The 23,880-nt window shown below is 42.9% G+C and overlaps 1 protein-coding gene across 1 annotated transcript in view; it reads left to right on the forward strand.

Annotated features, from left to right (window-relative positions):
- USP13 (ubiquitin specific peptidase 13) overlaps nt 1–23,880 on the forward strand; it is a 117,094-nt gene that overhangs the window by 53,173 nt on the left and 40,041 nt on the right. The window contains exons 4-8 of the mRNA XM_075861661.1: nt 13,267–13,388; nt 14,870–15,012; nt 15,254–15,438; nt 17,001–17,095; nt 19,053–19,240. Coding sequence (XP_075717776.1) covers nt 13,267–13,388; nt 14,870–15,012; nt 15,254–15,438; nt 17,001–17,095; nt 19,053–19,240 — 733 coding nt within the window. The remainder of the gene's footprint in view (nt 1–13,266; nt 13,389–14,869; nt 15,013–15,253; nt 15,439–17,000; nt 17,096–19,052; nt 19,241–23,880) is intronic.

Here is a 23,880-nt window from a genome sequence, read left to right on the forward strand (position 1 = left end):
TTTTTATTGTATCCCATCCTCTTGTTTGCATTGACAACAGCCTCCTGCCACTGTTTGTTAGGCCCCATTCACACGAGCGTGAATCACATCCATGTGCTGTGCGTTGAATCAATGCACAGCACACGGACCCATTGATTTCAATGGGGCCATTCACACATGCAAGATTTTTCATGCAGCGAGAGTCCGCTGCGTGAAACTCACTGCGTGTCCTACGCGCCCATTGAAGTAAATGAGTGCGTGAAAACCACGCACCACACATGGATGTACATGCATGTGCGGTGGGTGATTTGCCCATCAATTCAGTTGAAAATAATAAAAAAAAAAGATGTGCTTTGCGAGTGAGTGAATAATTCATGGCCCTCGCAAAGCACACTGATGCATAACGCAACACACACGGACCCGATTCATGCGCGTTTTTCACGTGCGTCAATCGGATACGCTCGTGTGAATGAGGCCTTAGAGTTCATTTTAGTAGCTGCTAATATGCCCATGTCTTTTTTATGTCTGTTCTACTAACTAAAAACACCTTGTAAACAAGCTTTGTTGTGTGTGCTTTTTTTGTTCTGTTTCTGAAATATATGTTGTGAAACATTACAGGTCTATAATTTCTTAGTTATAAAGCTACACTCACAGCTCACACTTTAACCCCTTCCCGCTCCTTGACGTACTATTACGTCATGGCAGCTGTATCGTTCGCGCTCCATGCCGTAATAGTACGTCTCAGGAGTAACGGCCGTTTCGGCCGTCCTCCCGACACATACAGGAGCTGTGACGCTGCTGTCTTGTTCAGCAGCTGTCACAGCTCCTACAGCGGGGACCGATCGCTGTGTCCCCGCTGATTAACCCCTTAAAAGCCGCGTTCTATAGAGATCGCGGCTTTTTAGGGGTTAAGCTGCCATCGCCGGCCTGCTACGCGACAGCGGCCGGCGATGGTGACTATGGCAACCGGACACCAAACAATGGCGTCCGGCTATGCCATAGACGGAAGCCTAGTGGGTCCTGACAACGTCAGGACCCACTATGCTTGCTGTCAGTGAGTAGCTGACAGTTCTAATACACTGCACTACGCATGTAGTGCAGTGTATTAGAATAGCGATCAGGGCCTCCTGCCCTCATGTCCCCTAGTGGGACAAAGTAATAAAGTAAAAAAAAAGTTAAAAAAAGATGTGTAAAAATAAGAAAATAAAAGTTTTAAAAGTAATAAAAGTAAAAGTCCCACTTTTTCCCTTATCAGTCATTTATTATTAATAAAAATATATAAACAAACAAATAAACTATACATAATTGGTATCGCCGCGTCCGTAACGGCCTGAACTACAAAATTATTTTGTTATTTATCCCGCACGGTGAACGCTGTAAAAAAAAATATTAATAAACCGTCCCAGAATCACAATTGTTTGGTCACTTCACCTCCCAAAAAATGGAATAAAAAGAGATCAAAAAGTCGCATGTACCTAAAAATGGTCCTGATGGAAAATACAGTTCGTTACGCAAAAAATAAGTCCTTGCACGGCTTTATTGATTGAAAAATAAAAACGTTCTGGCTCTTAGAATAAGGTAACACAAAAAGTGAATGATTGTTTACAAAACGTATTTTATTGTGCAAACGCCATAAGACATAAAAAAAAACTATAAACATCTGGTATCGCCGTAATCGTATCGCCCCGCAGAATAAAGTTAATATATCATTTATAGCGCACGGTGAACGCTGTAAAAAAAAAAGTATACAAAAACAATAGTAGAATTGCTGTTTATTAGTCACCACGCCACCTAAAAATGGAATAAAAACTGATCAAAAAGCCGCATGCACCCCAAGAAAACTACAATGGATTCCTCAAGGGGTCTAGTTTCCAAATTGGGGTCACTTTTGGGGGGTTTCCAATGTTTTGGCACCACAAGACCTCTTCAAACCGGACATGGTGCCTAATAAAAAAGAGGGCTCAAAATCCGCTAGGTGCTCCTTTGCTTCGGAGGCCGGCGCTTCAGTCCATTACCGCCCGAGGGCAACATGTGGGATATTTCTCTAAACTGCAGAATCTGGGCAATAAGTATTGAGTTGCGTTTCTCTGATAAATCCTTTTGTGTTATAAAAAAAATGGTATAAAAAGAGTAAATTTCACCTCTACTTTGCTCTAAATTTCTGTGAAACACCTAAAGGGTTCATAAACTTTCTAAATGCTGTTGTGAATACTTTGAGGGGTCTAGTTTCTAAAATGGGGTGTTTGATAGGGGTTTCTAATATATGGGCCCCTCAAAGCAACTTCAGAAATGAACTGGAACCTAAAAAAATAAATAAATGAGGCAATACATCGCTTCTTACATTATACTGATAATGAGCCGTGCCCACCCCGAGATGACCCCAGTTTTGACCGTTTGTATAAACGGAGACCCCTATTAGACCGTTCCAGTGCCCGGTTTTCCCAAGCATACACCCCCGAGAAGTGTTTTTCTATTGATGAGTCCCTGGTACATTTTAAAGGGAGGGTTCAATTCCGCCAGTACCTGCCAGGTAAGAGGGCAAGGTATGGCGTGAAGATGTATAAGCTGTGCGAGAGTGCATCAGGGTATACCTACAGGTTTAGGATATATGAAGGAAAGGCCACCCCCAAACCAGACTGCATCCTGGACTACAATAGGTACATGGGAGGGATGGACTTGTCAAATCAAGTCCTGAAGCCCTACAGCGCCATGCGGTGTGGTATAAGAAGCTGGCCGGGCACATCATACAGATGGCTTTGTACAATGTGTTAGTGCTACGTCGATGTGCAGGCCAGAGGGGAACTTTCCTGGAATTTCAAGATCTAATCTTTAGGGACCAGGAAGGGGGGGCACCCAGTACTTCTGGAAGCGAGGCCACACGCATCGTACCAGGGCAACACTTTCCAGGAGAAGTTCCCCAAACCGGTGGAAAGGGAAAGAGTCAAAAGAGGTGCAGAGTCTGCTATAAGAGGGGGATAAGGAAGAACACAATATACCAATGTGACACGTGTCCCGAAAAACCAGGGCTCTGTATAAAAGATTGTTTTAAAATGTATCATACATCCCTTGATTTTTAATTTACCCTGATGCACTCCGCACAGCTTACCCCCCTCATCTTTCCCTTCTGAGCCCTGCCGTATGCCCAGGCAGCTGATAACAGCCACATGTAGGGTATTGTCGTACCCAGGAGAACCCACATTACAATTTAAGGGGTGTATATCTCCGGTGGCGCATGCTGGGCACAATATATTGGACACTGAAATGGCATATACATATATAAAATTGCAAATCTCACACTGCACCATCAGCTGCGCATTATCTTTTACACAGTACCTGTGGGGTCAAAATGCTCACTACACCTCTAGATGAATGTCTTAAGGGGTGTAGTTTTTAAAATGGGGTCACTTCTCGGGGGTTTCAACTGTACTGGTACCTCAGGGGCTTCTGCATACATGACTTAGCACCAGAAAAGCTCCAGTAGGCCAAATGGTGGTCCTTTTCTTCTGAGGCCTCCCATGGGCCCAAACGGCAGTTTATCACCACAAATGGGGTATTGCCGCACTAAGGACAAATTGGGCAACAAAATGGGGTATGTTGTTCCCTGTGAAAATAAGAAAATTTGATCAAAAATGACATTTTATTGGAAAAAATATCATTTTTTTCATTTCACAGCCCAATTCAAATAGGTGCTGTGAAAAAACTGTGCGGTCAAAATGATAACAAAAACCATAAATGAATTCCTTGAGGGGTGTAATTTCCAAAATGGGGTCACTTCTGGTGGGTTTCCATTGTTTTGATACCTCAACGCCTCTTCAAACCTGGCATGCTGCCTAAAATATATTCTAATAAAAAAGAGGCCTCAAAATGCACTAGGTGCTTCTTTGCTTCTAGGGCTTGTGTTTTAGTCCACGAGCGCACTAGAGCCACATGTGGGACATTTCTAAAAACTGCAGAATCTGGACAATACATATTTAGTAGTGTTTCTCTGGTAAAACCTTCTCTGTTACTAAAAAAAAATTGAATAAAATTGAAATTCAGCAGAAAAAATGAAATTTGCAAATTTCATTTCCACATTGCTTTAATTCCTGTGAAATGCCTGAAGGGTTAAAAAACTTTCTATATGCTGTTTTGAATACTTTGAGGGGTCTAGTTTTTAAAATGGGGTGTTTTATGGGGGTTTCTAATACATAGGCCCCTCAAATCCACTTCAGAACTGAACTGGCACCTTCAAAAAAAGGCTTTTGAAATTTTCTTAAGAATATGAGAAATTGCTGTTTATGTTCTAAGCCTTGTAACGTCCAAGAAAAATAAAATAATGTTCAAAAAACGATGCCAATCTAAAGTAGACATATGGGAAATGTGAACTAGTAGCTATTTTGGGTGGTATAACCGTCTGTTTTTCAAGCAGATGCATTTAAATTCTGAAAAATGCTATTTTTTGTAAATTTTCTCTAAATTTTGCAATTTTTCACAAATAAAGACTGAATATATCGACCAAATTTTACCACGAACATGAAGCCCAAAGTGTCACGAGAAAACAATCTCAGAATCGCTTGGATAGGTTTAAGCATTCCGACGTTATTACCACATAAAGTGAAATATGTCAGATTTGAAAAATGGGCTCTGAGCCTTAAGGCCCAAACTAGGCTGCGTCCTTAAGGGGTTAAGGATTTGATGTGGATTTAGGCTCATATTTCACTTCTAAATTAATAGGGTATTTTATACCCCATTCACAAGCAGCGGAAAAAAAGTGACATGTTCATTATTTTTGTGAATTCCGCGTGAATTAGTTTAATTAAATGACAATCGGGCTAATCCACATGCGGAACCAGTGGCACATCCGTGGCAGAAATCTGAGTGTCCGCCTCTAATTTCTGCCGCAGATTTTTTATAAGATGCACGTCATAGGCAAGTACTTAACCTAGGGAAAATTGCCTTCGGCTACCTAGTCAACCACAAACATTGCTGTTTTCTTTATATATGGTAGAGTAATAGAAGAATTAATAATAGACTTGAAAGAATATTTTGTTCTCTTATATGGTACCATTTGTGGTATTCAGGACTCCTCCTCAATTATTAAATTTTACATCTGCATAAACTATCTCTATGCTTACCAATTTTACGTTCTAATTTTTTTTGTGTACTTTAATCCTCTAGATGTGACTTTTGTTACCATGTTATTTTTATATGTCTATTTAATACACTGGATATCTAATCCACTGGTTTATATTTGTGCTACGGCTAAAATCATGACACAAGTCTATGAAAACAGACTAGAGAACGTATTCAGACTGAATGTTTTTGAAAGATGACTAATTGAGACTTCTCGAAATATTAGACTATTACAAGGAGAGACTTTTAGTAATATTTCAGATACCTATTTCCCACAAATAGAAGTATTCTGGTGTTGGCAATCGCTAATTTTAGGTGAAAGTTCTGTTCAGTATCTCAGATGAACAACTTCCTGTAATATAAAAAATTTCCAGTATAAGTTTTTATGAAATCAGTTTTTATAGAATCTCTAATTGACAAAACTAAGGAAAACTACCCCTATCAAAACCAGTATAAGTGTAAACTTACGGGATGGCTGGAGTTTATCTGTAGCGTTTTAGAAATGACAACAATAATAGTAATTCATAATAAAAAACTTTACTATAAATTGTTAAAAATGCTCAAAGTGTGCAAAAAAAGAAATAGTAGTCATGTACAAAGTCTAGCCTCCTCTCATATTTGAGTAGAACATATATAAGTAAAGGAACAACGGGAACCTTTCTTTTCTTGGGTCACTTTTAGACATGCTCACTCTAAGGACTATTTATAGCCGCACTGAGGGCCAGTTGTTAGCCGATCTAATTCTGAAGCCAACATGTACAGTCAGGCACCCCTCCGTTCTTCCACCTCTTTTATGTGTTGTTTTTTTTCCAGAGATTCCTGTTACCTAGAAGTCAAGGCACCTGTTTTACTCTGTCACCAGCAGCCGCCCCCTGCTCGAGTGCTTAGCATTTGTCCAGATGAGGTCTAGAATTCTTTGAAACTTCTGACGTCCACAATAACTTTTGACTGATTGTAGGAAAGATTTATAATAGCGTATGAGAGGGCTTGACTAGAAACTGATACCTCAGGATAATATCTGTTTTTAGATATCTTCCCTCGCTTCTAGTAGCTTTGTTTTGTATGCGATTGAGGAAATCAAATAAAAGCCATTCATACATACTGCGAAGTCTCACTGACAGCTACAGCTGTTGAGAAATCTTCCAGTTCCTTGACTACTAATGGGGTTTAATCCCTTCCTCTTCAGTAAGAAAAGGGGAGAATCACATTACCCCTCGAGATTTTTTTCCCTCTATTATTGATCACTTTTAATCATCTGATGTTCTTGATGGCTTGCTATACATGGTTCCGTTATGGACTCATGTATGGTATGTGTAAACTCTTGATGGAAATGCCCAAGATTACCACGTGTATCTGTAGCACTCAAAACACTCAACAGATTATTGTTCAAATAGTAATTATTTGTGTTTAACACAGTAACAACAGGTATAAAGTGTATGTCATATAGGAAGAGACCGCTTATAAAGATAGGATACATTATGTATGAGCTTTTACAAGTCAAATACGGCAGATAGTCTCTTTAAGGGATTAATTATGATCATACATTTACAAATCAGTCTACGTTTAATAAACTACACATAGCCATCATGAACTGAAGAGGTTATTGAGTCATTCTGATTATTTGCCCACATATTATTTTACTGGGAAATCGTAATTTTCAAAATTAATGTGAATGAGGCCTTCTTCACATTGCCGTTCTGAACTGCGTTTAATGTGTACGTCGGGAAAGCTCAAAACTTGTTCATAGGGCTCCATTAGCCCGACGGTGGCCAATGTCCTTTTGGCCTCCGTCAAGCTGGTTTACATCAGTGTGTGTATATATATATATATATATATATATATATATATATATATATAATTTTTGTATAGGATGGAATAGTGTAGTAGACTACGCTAAATAATCCTGAGGGATCCCGCAAAAAACCTATGCCGCGTGGAGCATATGGGTGACGGATGCCACTGTTAGGCATCTTTCACAATTATACATTAAATGTATAAATCGAGAAGCTCCAGCGACATAAGTCTACATATATGGACAGTTATGTCGCTGAAGCTGCTTGCACAGGGCCCAGGCAGCACCGGCATCCTCAGGAAGCGCTCTGCCTGGCGACTCCAGCCCTGTGGAAGCTCCTGACTTCACTGTTGATTTATATGAACAGTGATGTCAGGTGCTACCCCAGAGCAGATATCTTTGGGCAGAGGAAGCATCAGGAAGCACTCTGCCCACGGGATTCTGGAAGTCCCCAGGCTCTGGGACGGGGCTGTTCGGGCGACGTAACCCACTGTAAGCCATACAGTGGAAAAGATTGCAGTCTTCTGTCAGAGGTATATGAAGAAGGCCTTACTGTTGCTGATAAATACTTGAGAGTACTATTATCTGGGAGTAGCTAATTAAATGTGGTTTGTTGAGTGGTAATATTTGGGTTTTATGATATAGTGGTTCAATTCCAAATAACCACTCTAACCTCATAATACATGTTAGAGTAATCCATGGTTAGAGTTATTCATCAACGATAGATAGTGTCACGTAGGGTTTGTGGACCCACTGGGCCGTACTGCCTTGGCGGTATGGCAGCTGGCCAACAGGCTGCAGGTCACAGTCTATAGTTCGTATAGGGTACCTGTGGCAGCTCGGACAGTAGCAAGGCAGGCTCGGCTGGGACTAGGCAGCAGGTAGACGTCAGGCCTGGAGTAGCAGGACAGGTGTGCAATACTGCACAGCACGACTACAGCTCAGCACGGCACTTGACCAGGATAGCACGGGATACAGGAACAGGGTACACTGGGAACTGGAAAACACTAGGAGACCATTTGCTTAGACAAACTAGGATACGACAAACGACGCTCAGGCATCGAAGCAAGGGGCTGGGCCCTTCTTATAGTCCAGGGCACTCATGGGCTGATTACACATTAAAGTCCGTTGCGCTCGATGCCCCTTTAAGAGCGAGTACGAGCGTGTGCGCGCACCTTACGGGACCCGGCCAAGGTGAGTGGAAGTGAGCGCTGGCGTCTCCTGAGGAGGGGACTGGGGCCAGCGCTCACAGACCCATAGCTGCAGCCGTCAGAAGGAGAGTGAACCTGACGGCCCGCAGCCACGGACATGACAGTATCCCCACTTTTACACCCCCTCTTCTTGGGGCCAGAGCGAGAGAGAAACTTCTTCAGAAGGGTAGGAGCATTGAGGTTCTCCTCCGGCTCCCAGGACCTCTCTTCAGGACCAAACCCCCTCCAATCCACAAATAAAAAGTGTTTCCTCTCACTATCTTGGTGTCCAAGATCTCCTTAACCTTGAAGGTGTCTGAAGGGCCGCTGGAGGCAACCACAGGGCTAGGAGTCTTGATAAAGCGGTTCAGAACCACTGGTTTCAGGAGAGAGACATGGAAGGAGTTGGGGATCCTGAGGGTAGGAGGCAGCCAAATCTTGTAGGCGACAGGGTTGATCTGCTGCAGGATCTCGAAGGGTCAGATGAACCTGGGAGCAAATTTGGACGACGGCACCCTAAGTCGAATATTCCTGGAGGACAACCACACCTTCGTGCCAGGAAGAAACTGAGGAGGTACTCTTCTCCTTGTGTCCGCCTTCCGTTTCATATGGTCGACCGCCAGCAGGATGGAGGATTGAGTCTACTGCCAGATCTGCAGAAAGTCCCTGAAAGCCGTGTCAGCAGCTGGTACCTCGGACATATCAGGCACCGGGAGAGGAATTCGTGGGTGTTGGCCATAGATAATAAAGAACGGTGTCTTCTGTGTGGACTCGCTGGTGTGATTATTGTAAGAGAATTCAGCCCACGGGAGCAACTGCACCCAGTCATCATGCTGCTTGGAGATGAAGTGGCGTAAGTAGTTTTCCAAGATCTGATTGATCCTCTCGACCTGACCATTGGACTGAGGATGGTAGGCCGAGGAAAAGTCCAACTTTACACCTAGGAGTCCGCAGAGGGCTCTCCAAAACTTTGAGGTGAACTGAACCCCCCGATCAGACACAATATGCTGCGGCAAGCCGTGCAGGCGGAAGATGTGTTGGATGAACAGCTTGGCTAGTTGAGGAGCAGAAGGAAGACCGTTCAGAGGAACGAAGTGGGCCATCTTCAAAAATCGATCCACCACCACTCAGACAATACTGCATCCAGCAGAGAGAGGCAGGTCATTGATAAAGTCCATAGCTATATGCTGCCAGGGAGCATCGGGCACAGGCAATGGCTGGAGCAGGCCAGCAGGTCTGGAGTGAGTGACCTTGTTAGCTGCACACACTGAGCAGGAAGAAACAAAGTCCATAATGTCCTTGGGCAGCGTGGGCCACCAGAAATGATGGTCAATCAGATGCCGGGTCTTATGGGTTCCCGTGTGACCTGCCAGTCTAAAGGAGTGTCCCCAGCGGAGGATTCTCCCTCGGTCAGCCAGGCAGACAAAGTCCTCCCTGGAGGAATGTCCCCAACTTGCAGGGGATTGACAGAGACAATGCAAGGCGGATCAATAATATTCTGTGGAATTTCCATGGTGTCTTCTGTCTCGAAAGACCTGGACAAGGCATCAGCCCTCACATTCTTGTCGGCTGGGCGATAATGGAGCTCAAACTGGAACCTGGTAAAAAAAACAGCAACTACCTGACGAGGATTCAGCCGTTGGTCCGTCTGAAGATATGTGAGGTTCTTGTGGTCCGTAAAAATCAGGATGGGATGAGCTGTGCCCTCTAGTAGATGTCTCCACTCCTCCAGGGCCAATTTGATGGCCTGTAACTCCCGATCCCCAATCGAGTAGTTGCGTTCTGTGAAAGAGAAGAGCTTAGAGAAATATCTACATACCCTTGACTTGCCCTTGGAACCTCTCGAACAGGAGTGCACCAGCACCGACAGAGGATGCGTCCACCTCCAACGAGAACTGTAGACAAACATCTGGATGATGGTGATAGAGGCTCACGTGAAGGCACTCTTCAGGCTATTGAATGCAGACTCTGCCTCAGGAGTCCACACCTTGGTGTTCATGCCCTTCTTAGTGAGGTCAGAGATAGGAGATGTCCGTGTGGAGAAGATTGGAATAAACTGTCTGTAAAAATTGGCAAATCCCAGAAAGCGCTGTATGGCCCTCAAGCCTTGAGGGCGTGGCTATTCCAGGACAGACTTTACCTTTTCAGGATCCATCTTGAGACCTTGATTCGAGACAATGTAGCCCAGGAAGGGTAGAACATCCTTTTCAAACACGCACTTTTCCAACTTGGCGTACAGACAATTCTCCCTTAACCGCAGCAAAACTTGACGGACATGTCTCTGATGAGTCATAGGATTTGGAGAAAAAAATCAAGATGTCATCAAGATAGATCACAACACAAACATAGAGGAGGTCACGGAAAATGTCATTAACGAACTCCTGGAAGACAGCGGGAGCATTACACAGGCCGAAGGGCATTAATAGATATTCATAGTGTCCATCACGGGTGTTAAATGCAGTCATACGCCCAGTGTGGGGCCATAGTCTCCACCTCTTTCTTGCTGAGGACTTCCAAAAATGCAGCATAATGACCAGGCAATCCTGCCAATGACCGAGGCAGAGGAGGCTGAGCCAAACGAATCTGCACCAGGCATCGGCTGTGACACTCTGGGCCCCACTGGAGAACCTCTCCAGAGTTCCAGTCCAGGACTGGGGCATGTAGTTGGAGCCAAGGCAGGCCCAGCAGCACGGGGTTAACGGCCTTGGATAGGACATAGAACGATAGAAGCTCGGAGTGGAGAGCCCCTACTTGGAGCCTCAGCGGCTTGGTCACAGCTATAACTGGGTCTGACAGAGGTAGTCCATATACTGATGCAACCATCAACGGTCTCTCCAAAGGGGTAGTGGGTAATTGAAGAAGGTCCACCAGGTCTCTACAAATGAAATTAGCAGGGATCCAGAGTCCAGATACGCAGAGACCTGATGCGTTTTCTCACCAGACACTATGGTCATGGGTATGGATAATTTAGACGAGAGTCCTTCTTTTCCCGAGGTTGTCTTTCCTACCAACCCTAGGCTTTGGGGCTTTTGGGGACACAGATGCACAAGATGGCCTCTGGGGCCGCAATAAAGACAGAGTCCTGAAGTGCGTCTGCGTTGCCACTCCTGGGTAGATAGCTTACATTGGTACATCCTCACAGACTGCTTAGGAGGATCAGCATCTGAGGACAGCAGGGGTTGCTGCAAGGTAGGGACCGGACTAGGAAGACCTCCCTACCGACGAATCTATTGGAGCCGTTCTCGGAGCCTTCTGTCAATCCGGGCAGCCAGAAGGATTAGGTCATCCAGGGTAGACGGTAGGTCTCGAGCGGCAAGTTCGTCCTTAATTTTAGGAGACAGTCCATGCCAGATTTTAGCCACCTGGGCCTCATTGTTCCACAACAGTTCTTCCGCCAGGGTGCGGAAGTGGATGGCGTACTCGCCCACGGAGATGTCTCCTTGGCGTAGGTTCAGCAAGGAAGTCTCCGCAGAAGAGACTCGTCCAGGCTCCTCAAACACTGTGCGAATTGTCCGGAGGAACCCCTGGAAGTCACTGGTCTCTGGTCCTTGTTTCTCCCAGATAGGGTTCGCCCTTGTAAGGGTCTTGCCAGTAAGAAGAGAGATGATGAACATGACCCTTGTGCCATCAGACGAACATGCCCTTGAATACAGGCTGAAGTGGATCTGGCACTGGTTCAAAAATCCATGACAGGTACCTGCGTTTCCATCATAGCGGTCAGGAAGTGGCAAAGAAAAATGAGGATCAGTACTGCCAGGAGATGTAGTAGGAGGAACAGCAGCTTGTGCCTCCTGCCGACGTGCGAGAATGTTCAAGGCCTGGAGGAGTTGGTCCTGTCGAGACCGGAGATCCAGCATATCCGTCCGCATCTCTTGTGATGTCATCTTGGTCTTGGATCGACCAGCGGGATCCATGGCCTGAGCGTACTGTCACGTAGGGTTCGTGGACCCACTGGGCCATACCGCCTTGGCAGTATGGCAGCTGGCCAACAGGGCGAGGTTACAGTCTATAGTTTCGTATAGGGTACCTGTGGCAGCTCGGACAGTAGCAAGGCAGGCTCAGCTGGGACTAGGCAGCAGGTAGACGTCAGGCGTGGAGTAGCAGGACAGGCACAGCACTTGACCAGGATAGCACAGGATACAGGAACATGGAACACTGAGAACTGGAATACACTAGGAGACCATTTGCTTAGACAAACTAGGATACAACAAACAACGCTCAGGCATCAAAGCAAGGGGCTGGGCCCTTCTTATAGGCCAGGGCACTCATGGGCTGATTACACATTAAAGTCCGTTGCGCTCGCTGCCCCTTTAAGAGTGGGCACGAGCGTGTGCGGGCACCCTACGAGATCCGGCTGAGGTGAGTGGAAGTGAGCGCTGGCGTCTCCTGAGGAGGGGACTGGGGCCAGGGCTTGCAGACCCATGGCTGCGACCGTCAGGAGGAGAGTGAACCTGACGGCCCGCAGCCACGGACATGACCGATAGATTAGATTACTGTATGTCAGGAGCATGAACCAGATTATTTTACTATCTAGTGGCATCTGTATGAGAGCTCAAGCTATGACAATATAACCTATATTTGGCAGGAGAACATTGTGGATTTTGTGAATACTAGATAAAGATTTGAAGTGGCTACACAGGTCACTGCTAGTATGTAATTGTGACTTGGTAATAGACATAACTGGCATGTTACTTGTACTGCTTGCATACTATTGGTTATTACTCCAGCTATTGTTGTAATGGAAAGTTAAGACATTCCACGTTTATCTAACATCAGGGAATAGTATACAACAAAAACAAAGTTTAGTGAAGAGCCATGGAAAATTTGACACCATAGCCACTGTGAGAGACTTTCCTGGTAGTGGGGTGCTGGCAATCCAAAGTCACTCGGTCTTGCCAGCGTAAAGGAATGCCTAGACTCTCTTATATTGTGTATTGTTGATCTTCTGTTGCCCTCTAGATCATTTTGTTTGTCCATCCATAATATGCTGTAATGTAAAGAGACATATGTCATTATTCGCTTTTACATTAATATTTTATTTCATTTTTGATCAGTGCATGAAATAACTGCAGGTGTTAAACATCAACAATTACAGTTATTAATTCTGGTTGTATCTACAAATATCATCTGATCTTAATTATCTGTATTCAATTAAATGTTTCTGTTTTTTTGTTTGTTACGTTCTTTTTTCAGATCTTGAAATAGATGCAGATTTCAACAGTGATGATTATGAGTTGGAAGATGAAGCAAAACTTGTTATATTTCCAGATCACTTTGAAATTGAATTACCTAACATAGAGGAGCTCCCAGCTTTGGTCAGTAGTGATGTGCATTTTATAGTATCGTTTATGAAGTACTGAAAAAGTCCATGTTTTTATATATTTCTGGAAGTTTATTAACAACATCATGCTTGTACTGGCTGCGGTGTCTCTGTATGTGTGGCCTGTGTACATACATGACTATATAATACACTACAGGTGAAGATAGACAGGGTTCTCGAAGAAAACACACAGATATGGATCAATACCCCTAATTTATTTTTTGTGTGTGTATATCTGATGTGTAACAACTCAAAATTTTGATCCTCTCTCTCTCTCATGACAGCCCCACAACCATTGGCTGCAGCCAGTCACATGACGCATATCATTGAGCATGTCTTAGACTCTGTTCACATCGGCGCTGTGGGTCCTATGTGTAATGGAAGCCATAACACTGTGCCAGATCCATTAAACCACAGATACGAACAGCGCCCGGCGGGCATTGATTAGTGACACATCCCTATGTAATAATCTGTCCATAGAAATAATAAATACTAGCACCACAAAATCTGACAGGTTCTCTTTAAAAGATTCCATTCATTGGAACTGAGAGCTCCAGGCCCAAAATATAAAAGCAGCCCAGACAACTACTGAGACTCCGGCCAGAGCTTTCGAAGCACTCTGGCCAGGGACTCTGGGACTGGAGAAGCCCATGACGTCACTGTCCATATATGGAGTCCACGGCCAGATCGCTTCCAATGCTCTGGCCGTAGACTCTGTTGTTTAAAGTCCCTGACATCACTGTCCATAAATGGTGGTATACGTTCTTTTTGTGGGATTCTTCACGATGGAATAGCGCAGTCTACGAATGCCTGTTGCTAGCGATGCCCCTGTGTCTAGAAGTTTTACAGTAAGGATATTGTAAATACAGGAAGACTAACGCTTTTATCAAGACCAGATTTCCTGTAACAGATTTGAAATTTGCTCACGTCTTTTGTATATTGGCCTCTTCTTTAAAAGTACCACTCCTCCACAAGATTATTTTTCAATTCAATTCTTGGTGCTCTTCACAAAGAGGTTTCCGTGTATGCGCTTACTTCACTTACTGATGACCGGATTTGCTTAACCTGACCACTATTAAAATACTAATTAGTATCTACAATCTAATTGGTTGCTGATTTTAAGATCGCAATTATCCTAAAAAAACTGATGAAATCTAGTGGGAGCAAAATTTTAAATACAATTTTTGATTGATTTTGTCCTGCCATGTCTACGCTACTACAGGTTGTGTAAATTGAGATGGTGCAAATGATATGGCTGAACATAAAAAGTATGGGTGAGAAGCTCGTTCTTTGTGCGCTAGTGGACTATGCAATGCTTCTTATTTATTTTTTTTACATTTTCTCTATATGTAGAGGTAATGTGTATATTATAATAATCCTTAATATGCAAATAAGTAAAAGGAAGATAAAGTGGAGCCATGTTGCTGAACTATGAGGATATTGACTGGACATTTGTTATTTTGTCTTTTGGTGCAGGTAACAATAGCATGTGATGCTGTTCTCAATTCCAAGTCTCCATATAGAAAATTTGATCAAGAGTCATGGGAGGAAGAACTACAAGTTTCAAAGTTTGCAAATAACCTTGTGCAGATAGACAATGGTGTAAGGATTCCACCAAGGTAAAGTCTACAGATAATGATTGAAAACAATGGAAAGAATGTGTGTTGTGTCCAGATTCTTTTTAATATACTTAGTGTATAGTAATGGGGGGAGGACCGTGATCTGCGTGATTTATTTTATTCAAAGATGGTTAAAAATATTTGGTGCATTTGTCATCCAAATGGAAAGAAAAGTGTAGTGTAAAACACCTTCAGATTCATATCTTCTTTATTACTCAAATGTTTTGGGATTGATCTGCAGTGGCTGGAAGTGTGCTAAATGTGAACTTCGAGAAAACCTGTGGCTAAACCTGACAGATGGTTCAGTAATGTGTGGCAGATGGTTCTGCTCAGGTAGTGGTGGCAACGGACATGCCTTGGAGCACCACAAGCAGTTGGGCTATCCTTTGGCTGTGAAACTTGGAACTATTACACCAGATGGAGCAGGTAAGTGGCAATGTATAAATAGAATAAACCTAAAATAATGTAAGCAAATGTTTGTGTGGTAGCTCTAATACAATTCTGCTGTTACCTATGAAAATAGTTTAAAAAAAGAAAAAAAGCCCCTTTGGCTGATCAAAGGTGATACTGGCCAAAGACATGAGATTTCAACCAGATGTTATTGAAGGGGGTCTCCCGCGCGTGCTCCCCTCTATGAGTCAGAGCAGAGAGCTGCTGCAAAGAGTAGCACCCCCTCTGGAGGTCTCAACAAGGCCATGTATTATATGGTTGCCCATTTAAAGAAGCCGTTGTACACATGGTCGGTATCTGAATTACTTAAAGGGGTTTTCCCATCAGAGATTTTTATCACATATCCACAGGATATGTCATAAATGTCAGCTAGGTGGGGGTCCTACCTCTGGGACCCGCACCTATCTCTAGAACGGGGCCCCCTAAACCTCGTTCTACCTCTCTGTGCTTTGGCTGACGCGTGTGATTCCAGACCATGAATTACGGAAACAGCGTAGCTCACTGAACTACGCTGTTTCTGTAAGTCCCATAAAACGGAATGGTAGATGGTAGTTACGGAAGCAGCGTAGCTCAGCATACTACGCTGCTTCTGTAACTGCCATTCACTACTATGGGAGTTATGGAAACAGCGTAGCTCAGCGAGCTACGCTGTTTCCGTAATTCATGGTCGGAAATTACACGCTTCAGCCACAACACTGAGCAGTAGAACGGGGTTTAGGGGGCCACGTTCTACAGGTCCCAGAGGTGAGACCCGCATCTAGCTGACATTTATGACGTATCCTGTGGATATTTAATAAATGTCTTTGATGGGAAAACCCCTTTAAGTCTTTTGGTTTTCCAGCAGTGTGTTGGGCTCTGTTCATATCTGCACTGTGTTTTACGTTAATTCTGTTCCGTCATACGATCAGAAAAACGACGGACCAAAAAATGTTTTCCCGTCAAAGTACTTATTTTTTCCCATCAAAAAAACCCTGTCAATGGGGTGTTTTTTTTTAGCCTCCATTGTTTTTAGTTCGGCTCCGTTCCGTCAAGTTTCCGTCTTTCTGCAGGAAACAATAGTGTGGTTTGCTGCATTATTTTTCCCGTCCAAAACGATGGATAGGAGCTTTCCGTTTTAAAAAAAATATATATTGAAGTTAATAGATGATTGATACAAACGGAAGACATTTCGTTTGTATACGTCATTTATTCCGTTTAACGGATCAGTTTTTTACTACTGTGCATGCGCATCACTTTTTACATCCAAAAAAGGAAAAAAATACAGAAAAAGTGAATTCAATAAAAAACTAACTATAACATTTGCCAAATTTTAAACAAACGGAAGGTAAAGTCTCAGTTTTTTGACGGATCCATTTAACAGATCCGTCAAAAAACCTGAAAGTGTAACTTCCATTATGTTTCAGCATGGCATCCGTTTTTGCATCAGTTTCAGTTAAATTTGATGTAACAATTAAAAACGGAAGGGCTAACGCAGATGTAAACAGAGCCTGAATTACAGACAAGTTGTAAATTATACTCCTCTTTTTTTCACTTGACAGATGTGTATTCCTTTGATGAGGAAGAAGCAGTTTTAGATCCACACCTCGCCAAACATCTTGCACATTTTGGGATCGATATGCTACAAATGCAAGGGGTTTGTATTAAGATGCATGAAGAGCTATAAAGAGCAGTAAAATTACATGTTTTGCAATGTTCTTTTCCGGTTTTAGTTTTTTATTTTATTTTTCAAATTGCCTAATACCCATACCAATACTGGGTAGTTAAAGCAACTCAAAAGCCTCCATACATAATAGTGAGCCTCAAAACTGTCCTTGTTGCCCATAGCAGCCAGTCACGGTGCAGCTTTCATTATGTTTTTATTCCCAGAGCTGAACTCTGCTTCCCATAGCAACTAATCAATGACCGTTTTTCTGTTAGACAGTGACCATTTTTCCTGCGACTTTTGAGTCACTCTGTATTGTTTTTTCCAGTTCTTCCTATGTGCTTATAAGGCCCTGTTCACACTGAGTTTTTGTGGCACTGATGTTGACGTGGAAACCGTGTAGGAATCGGCGCCAAAAAACGTCCGAAATTACCCCCCGTTGATTTCAATGGGGGGGGCTTTAAAAAAGCGGCATTTCCTTTCTTGCTGTGGTTCCGTCTCTGACCCCCCCCATTGAAATCAATAGAAGGCGGAAAAAACCTGCGGCGCTCTTTTCCAAGCTTTTTTCGCTGCGGTTTTTGCCAGCGGTCCTTGCATTAGCTTCAATGGCTGTGAGCGTAACACGCAGCTAATAACAAAGTGAAAACCGCGGCAAAAAAGCACAGGCAGGTCAAAATCTGCCTCAAAATTCCTGAAGGAATTCTGAGGCAGATTTTTTCTGCCTGCAAAAAAACTATGTGTGAACAGGGCCTAATGCAGACATGTTTGAAAAAACTTGACTTGTTCATCAGTTATCTGTCTGATGTTTCTCTTTTTCCAGTTACTATTAGGCTGGATTCACACGACCATGTTACGTCCGTAAAGGACGGAACGTATTTAGGCCGGAAGTCCCGGACCGAACGCACTGCAGGGAGCTGGGCTCCTAGCATCATAGTTATGTACGACGCTAGGAGTCCCTGCCTCGCTGCGGGACAACTGTCCCGTACTGTAATCATGTTTTCAGTACGGGACAGTTGTCCGGCAGCGAGGCAGGGACTCCTAGCGCCGTACTTAACTATGATGCTAGGAGCCCGGCTCCCTGCAGTGCGTTCGGTCCGGGACTTGCGGCCGAAATACGTTCCGTCCTTTACGGACGTAACATGCTCATGTGAACCCAGCCTTAAACGAAAACCATTTATAGTGTATAGCATTGAAATGTACACTAGTTTTGCAGCATGCAATAAAGTAATATTGCCAATCAAAATACCCCAATCTTCCAATTTGGTTCTGAACCTTACTTGACTACTTTTAAGTAACCTTTTTTAACTGATTAGTCGGTCAGGGCTTTTGACTTCCCCACACCGCTAACACTACTAGATAGGTGTAGGTGAGACAAGTTTAGGCATACCTATGGACGCATTTTGGCTGAAATCCTCACCCTGAGAATTTTTAGGAGGAATTTTAATTTTCACATGCTGAATATGAAGTGTCCAGTTTGCCTCTGTAATTTCTCCCCAACCTCTCCCCTCTGATCTTGAATGACACTTTCAAAGGTGGAATCTGAACTGAAAGTCTGCAATGAAGTACAGTACAATGCAAGTATACGAGATATAAAAAACCCTCATTTACTTGCTGTTGAAAAAAATCGGCATGAATTTTGGGGCATTGTGTGTTTTTACGAGTCCACATAATGGCCTAAATATTGCTGATTTCTTATGGATTTGCAATAAGTTGGATGAAGTCAGTGGCCAAATTTGCTGAAAAATCTGCAAGTGACAGGTGGACTTTGCCACAGATTTCAGACCATTTCCACGGCAGTAATTGTCCACTGAGATTATTTCAGTTCTGTACATACTTGTGTATATCAATGTAAGTACTTTCTGTTACAATATTTTTATTATTGCAACATTGCGTGTAGGTATTATATGTTTTTGATATGACCAGGTCTTTCTCTTTACCTTCTTTTTAGACCGAGAATGGTGTAATGGATAATGATGTTAAACCAAGGGTTAGTGAATGGGAAGTCATCCAAGAAACTGGGCTAAAGTTGAAACCAATGTTTGGCTCTGGCTACACTGGTATTAGGAACCAGGGGAACAGCTCCTACCTCAGCACAGTGATGCAGGTCATCTTCAGCATACCAGAATTCCAAAGAGCGTATGTATCTCTTATTACTTGTCTACAGATACATGTACTATACAACTGAGTTATTAATAAAGAATTCCTCCATTGAACCTTACCCCCAACACATGACATTGTCACAATGGCTAATTATGAATCATATCATTGGTTTTATACTTAAAGGGTACTTCCAGTGTTTCTGGCATTCTAGTTTCTTGCAAGAAGTTTAAATTTGATGGCGGGAGACCCAGTCGACAGATCACGTGTTATTGTTGGCAAGGCAACTGTAACTGCACAACTCCAATCACGAAGATGCTTTAGGCATCATACGGTTGCTTCGGCAACAGTACTACCCGGTCTGCCGGCAGTTTCTTACGCCGTTCGATTTAACCTTCTTGCAGGAGATGATAACTCTAGCAACACTGGATGAACCCTTTAAAACCCTTATACTATAGTTTGGGGAAACTGAACTCGAAAGCAGTACTACAGTAAAGTTGGCCATGGACACATGGATAATTTGTCCGTCGGGACAGGTGGGCATTATTGTTTATACTTCAGCCTTTTAGTGCCATGATTGGAACAATTATATTTATTTTCTGTTTGTTTTATATTACCTACATGTGGGCTATTTAACTACAAGTCTCTATATGTTTCATTCCACAGTCCATTATGTCTATTTGTTCATTATGAACTTCTTTACTCGACACAATATTAGTACAATCAAATACAATGGTAAAATGCTGTCATGATTCTACTAGGTTTTATAGCGTTGTGTACTTTAGACAACCACTGCTTATATGCCCTTTGGTGGCATGGTGAGTTACTAGAGGGGTCTCTTCTTTTCCCATCCATAGACGTCGAATCTCGTCATGCAATATTTGGTTGTCACCATAGTGAAAACAAGCATTTACACGCTAAGTCCCCACATGGTAACAGCAACAGCATAAATGATAGTACAATGTAAGAAGGCGTTTTCCTAAATGGACAACACCTTTTTAAAGTGGACCTGCCACCTCTCTTGACATGTCCATCTTTAGTACACTGAAAAAAATAGATCCGGAGTACTAAAATATAACTTTTACTAGTATGAATAAAATAGGTATAAACAGATATATAAACAATAGGAGGAACCCATTTGCCAATACTGCATGCATATACTTAATTGTTTCCCATCGTTTCAAATTGTTGTCAACAATATTTTTGTATTGACAGCAGATAAAGATCAGTCCGCCTTTATAAGGTTTCCCAATTTAGAATGGTTCTTTTGGTCACATATGGAGGAAAGGAATGTTGGGACAGATGTCCTCCTACCCCGTTTCTGTCGGTAAATAGTCCTCCACATCAAAGTGTCCAGAAATAATGTTACGTCCTCTCCTGGATGGTGAAAGAGCGACAGGTGGGTCTCCCTACGCGTTTCTTGCTGACCAGGCAATTCCTCAGGGGAGATAGGTCAGTGAAGCATAGATGTCCGAGATTGGAACTTGCTGCTTGAAATGTGGCTGTCGATTCATATGGAGAGGAATGCTCTATAATTCAGAGCATGTTGAATCAATGGAGCAGTAAATTTCAGTTTCTGCTCAGCTGTCGTTGCACGAGGGAAACACAGAACGCCAGGGATAGGCGTTCTGTGTTTGCCTCCTACCAGGAAGGTTACATCACTTGCCACTGCAAGGGTGTTTTAACTAATGGACTCCCTTTTGCCACTGCAAACCTGCTCAAACTAATGAGTTTTTCCCTCGTGCAACGACAGCTGAGCAGAAACTGAAATTTACTGCTCCATTGATTCAACATGCTCTGAATTATAGAGCATTCCTCTCCATATGAATCGACAGCCACATTTCAAGCAGCAAGTTCCAATCTCGGACATCTATGCTTCACTGACCTATCTCCCCTGAGGAATTGCCTGGTCAGCAAGAAACGCGTAGGGAGACCCACCTGTCGCTCTTTCACCATCCAGGAGAGGACGTAACATTATTTCTGGACACTTTGATGTGGAGGACTATTTACCGACAGAAACGGGGTAGGAGGACATCTGTCCCAACATTCCTTTCCTCCATATGTGACCAAAAGAACCATTCTAAATTGGGAAACCTTATAAAGGCGGACTGATCTTTATCTGCTGTCAATACAAAAATATTGTTGACAACAATTTGAAACGATGGGAAACAATTAAGTATATGCATGCAGTATTGGCAAATGGGTTCCTCCTATTGTTTATATATCTGTTTATACCTATTTTATTCATACTAGTAAAAGTTATATTTTAGTACTCCGGATCTATTTTTTTCATTATTCTATTACTACGGAGAAGTGAATTAACCATTATCCAGGTGGGGGATATATAACACCACGAAATATACATCTTTAGTACACACTTGTTTTCTCCATGAAATATTATTCCTCTTAGAAATGTATGAATAAGTTGACAACTGGGTGTTACCATTCCCCTTGTCAAAGGGGCGTGTCCCTTTACAGTCAGACTGTGAGTGCTGATTGGACAGTGTCAGACTGTGTAGGTTCACACCCCCAACTGATAACACCCAGTTGTCAACTCACTCCTCAATTTCTAGGAAAAATAACAGAGGAACAGGACAACGCAGAGTTCTAAGAATAGATGCTCCAGAATTGTTATTTCATAGGGAATACAGCTTTTTACTAAAACAGGGAGGTGACGGCTCCTCTTCAAGCTGAGACTGCTCACTGTTCACCTTTCCTCCACTATTTATCTTATAAGTGGTAAGGTCACTGAAATTAAAGGAATTAATGCCTGAAAGATGACTTTGGTAACATATGCCAAGAGACAGACATAAATACGTAGTGGAATCATTGGAACTAGCATCATCATTTTATAAGATTAGACTTGGCACTGAATATGAGATACAGTTGCCACTAATTCTGACTGCATTATGTCAAATACTTTGACATAGAAGTTGTCTTTCCATTACTGTAGACAAGCAAATAAAAAGTTATAATGCTTCATTCCCCAAAAAATATTTTTTAATTTACTTGCTTTCATTGGCCCCCTTAAGTTGTCTGTCTGTGTTCTATTAATTGACATGCACTGCCTGGAGACTGCTCAGTATTCCTTGCACTCACTTTGGGAGCTTATTATGGGCTTCTGCTTATACACAGAAGACAATCTGAACAGGCAGAGCTGCAGTGAGGAGGGACAGGGCAGCAACCGGAGTTTGGGATGGGACAGGAGGTAGATTTCAAAATATCTCCAGTTCCCTACAGGCAAGTTGCTGATCATAGCTGTGCCCTAATGGAGCAGAATTAAAAAGCAGCCAAGCTACTAACACTGAAGTAAATGAATAGCAGGTAGTGAATTACATATAGAGTGTTTTATTAATCATTTTATGCAAGTTTTCTGGCGTAGAAAAGGCACATTAGCCCCGATAACCTCTGAGGATACTACAGCAGTAGCGAAACATGTCAGGGGGGCTTTTCTCATTTTAATTTCATGCTTGGCTGCTAGGCACATTGTTGGATTAATCCATGAATTGACTGCTGTACACTGCAGCCCTCGTACTGGTCCGATCAATAGGTGTTCTATACCTCTGCACATTGTAGCAATCTCCTACGATCTTTAGCTAGCGTCATGCATTGACCATTTTAATCTTATATGTGTGGTCTGTCTTTTTGTTTAATATAGCCTAATAAAGAATTACATTTTATATCAATTCAGTTATATGGTAGTTGAGAAATGGGGCTTTCTTGCCTGTTGGCAATTAGTTGTTAGTTATTATATTGTGCCCGCCAACTACCCAGGGTCCTTTTCATATATGTGCTTGAAAAGGCACAAAAATCACAATTTTCTCAAAGATGCGGCATTTGCGCCACACTTGTCACTTTACCAAAAAGTAGGCAAAGCTTAGTGAAAGGGGCGTTGCTTTCCACGGGCTGATAAATGTACTATAATTTAGGACATAAACTGGCGTAAATTATAGTGGAAATCCACTGCGAGCTGGTGTAGATTTCCTTTTCTGTCGCACGGATGGCCAGAGATGCCATCGTTTAATAAAAGGCATGCGTCTCTTAATAAATTAGGTGCATCTTACTCCAGCGATCTTTAGATTAAAACTGACGTATGAAACGCCAGTCTTAATACGTTTCACCCATAATGTTTAAGCCTACAACTGGACATTTGCATTAAAATGATTAAATACTCTTTAAATATACGTAAGATTGAAAGGGATTTCTCAAAGTACTTTTATCAATGCCTGTAATGAAGATCAGAGAAAGTTTCTGATCTCATGATTTGTAATTCACTGTTCAATAAACTGTTGACCTCAGTATGTGACTAACTTATACGCCTTAGATAAGGCCTCATGCACACGACCGTGCATTTGCGGCCGTACAATTGCGGATAGTATAAAACACATTCTAACCTATGGGCCAATGCACACAACCATGGTTTCCGCGTTTCGAGCATTGCCCGGAGCACGGACCGCAAAAAAATAGGACATGTCATTATACGGTCCGCAATTGCGGTCCGGGTTCATATCCATGCACATTTCGCGTGTGCATGGTCGGTGATTGCGGACGGCCTGCGGATTACACTTCGTGGCTCGTCTGTGCCGTAACCACAGACTGCACACAGCTACGGCCATGTGCATGAGGCCAAAGGGTAAGGGTATGTTCACACAGCCTATTTTCAGACGTAATTCGGGCGT

Source organism: Rhinoderma darwinii, chromosome 4 (assembly GCF_050947455.1).
Source record: "Rhinoderma darwinii isolate aRhiDar2 chromosome 4, aRhiDar2.hap1, whole genome shotgun sequence".
NCBI classification, from domain to species: domain Eukaryota; kingdom Metazoa; phylum Chordata; class Amphibia; order Anura; family Rhinodermatidae; genus Rhinoderma; species Rhinoderma darwinii.